The following is a 2,092-nucleotide window of genomic DNA, read 5'->3' as shown; positions in this document are numbered from 1 at the left end:
GACTGCAAAGTCAGTTTGAACCACAAGGTCAGCGGTTCACACTCACCAACCGCTCCTCAGAAACCCTATACAGGGTCGCTATGAGTGGGAAGAGACTGGACAACACTTAACAACAATTATTAAAAAGAATACATGGAAACATAAATACTTTTGGATATTTTCATTTTCTAGATTGAAGCAGACCCTGCTATTTTTTATGAGGTTTCCACTCAGAGATGCTACATCTCAACAGGTTTCAAATGTCACCACACTCAAGCACTGCACAACTTGAAAAACTTCCCCAAGCCTGGAACACGAGTTTCTTCATGAGGCATCAGGGTCATCACCTGTGTCTACACTGATTAGCTTGATCAAATATTAAGTGCAAAATGCTGAAACCATTATTACCCTAAGGCTGAAAGTCAGGGTGTGGGGCTAGATAGAGGCTGAAAGGTCTGTTAAACTGCAAGGTCCGTGGTTCAAACTCTCCAGCTACTCCATGGAAACCCTATACGGGGTCGTTGCTGTGAGTCAGAACGAACTCGATGGCACTTAAAGACATAATTGATATTATCTATTATTACGCTCTGGTAGCGTAGTGGTTACGAATCGGACTGCGAACCGCAAGGTCAGCAGTTCGAAACGACCAGCTGTTCCGCGGGAGAAAGATGAGGCTTTCTGCTCCCGTAAACATTTACAGACTCGGAAACCCTGTACAGGGTCGCTATGGGTCGGAACCGACTCGACGGCACTTAACAACAACATTATTACGCTATGGTTGGGATGGTGAGGTAAGTCCACTAACTACTGGCTGACATTTTGGGCTGTTCTCTACACTCAGGAGATCCCCCAGGAAGCCAAGAACTAACATCACAGATGATGCTTCAACCGCTAATCCGTGTAAATGGAGCGTTGGGAGGACAACACTACAAGCGTGAAGCAACAATGTTCCTCCTACCCGCGAGAAGCTCCAATTTGCGCTAGTGAGGCCACAAAGGGAATTTCTCCCAAAAGTTGCGGGAATGGTGCACTATGGATGGCGAAACCCAAGGGCGGCAAGCAGAATTAAAAATTTCTCAGACCTCATCAACTAGGTTCTCACTTTCTAAAACCAAACAGTTTCCTGGGCCTGGATAGGCATAATGCTCTAAAAAGATCCTCAGACACGTGGTGGAAGGAATCTCGCCGCGGGGAGAGGCGGTGGCATCCCAGTCGTCTGGTAAAAGCGAGTAGTTGCATTTGGCGGGCTCACCCCACGCACACTCCACTCTCCACCCCAACTCTCACATCTCTCTAGGAGACTCTACGGTCTGGGACCGGGAGGTTTAAGCCTCAGCGACCGCACAGCCCCTCCCTTCTAGGTCGGGCGCTGCCCTCATGCCCTATTGCATCCTAGGAGTTGTAGTTCTCCCAGGCTTGCATTCCACAAGCCGGGAGGAAAAAGTTAAGAGACTGCAGCTCCCAGAATGCTGTACGAGAAAGTCTCCACCCCTTTCTCTCCCTTCCCCCTTCCATTAGCCTAGCCCAGACCGAGCGCGAGTTGGGACAACCCAACTCGCCCCTGCGGACACAACGTGAGCCAGCCTGCCCAGAAACGGCACGACTAACCCTGTAATTGTGATAGTGCGTCTCCACGAGTTGCCGGTGGCGTGACTTCTCGTGGCCGAAGTTGGATTTCTCGCAGACCAGCAAGTGCCGCGGCACCTCCCGCAGATTACGCAGAGTAGCCATTCTACACCGGCTTCCGGCAACGCGGCCCAGAAGGAACTCCGTGCGGCCCGCCCCTGGCTTCTGCCTCGCCTTTCGAGCTCACCGCTTTAGTCTGGCCGTCGCCCCTCCTCTCGCCCCGCCCCATCTCCATAGAGCCCCGCCCCTCTCATTGCACATGCGCAGTCCTACCGGCCCGCGCACGTGGGCGCCAGGAGAGGACGAGCACTCGCTAAAGCTATGGACTCGCTAAGCCTATGGGAACGTTCTTGTGTTCTTTTACAACCCTTGTAGAATCTCTTTGGTAGGTGTGTGAAACCATAAATTTGCGGTCGTAAATGGAAACAACCCTGCTTTTGGGATCCTGGTGGTGGTGGTTATGTTCCGTGGAGTCGGTTCTCAATCA

General features: G+C 51.5%; 1 protein-coding gene across 3 annotated transcripts in view; it reads right to left on the bottom strand.

The window, feature by feature from the left end:
* The window catches only part of RPP40 (ribonuclease P/MRP 40kDa subunit), a 22,294-nt gene extending 20,573 nt beyond the window's left edge, over positions 1 to 1,721 (bottom strand). For 2 of the 3 annotated variants that reach the window (XM_006864112.1, XM_006864114.1), the window contains exon 1: positions 1,588 to 1,719. In XM_006864112.1, the coding sequence (XP_006864174.1) occupies positions 1,588 to 1,710 (123 nt within the window). In that variant the 5' untranslated portion in view covers positions 1,711 to 1,719. Of the gene's footprint in view, positions 1 to 1,587 lie in introns of all 3 variants that reach the window. The other variant, XM_006864113.1, reaches the window with a different exon arrangement.
* Between the last annotated feature and the right edge of the window lie 371 nt (positions 1,722 to 2,092).

The sequence above is a fragment of the Chrysochloris asiatica genome, unplaced genomic scaffold, assembly GCF_000296735.1.
Source record: "Chrysochloris asiatica unplaced genomic scaffold, ChrAsi1.0 scaffold00060, whole genome shotgun sequence".
NCBI classification, from domain to species: domain Eukaryota; kingdom Metazoa; phylum Chordata; class Mammalia; order Afrosoricida; family Chrysochloridae; genus Chrysochloris; species Chrysochloris asiatica.
Note: the sequence above shows the minus strand (reverse complement) of the source record. Positions and strands in the feature narration are given on the sequence as shown.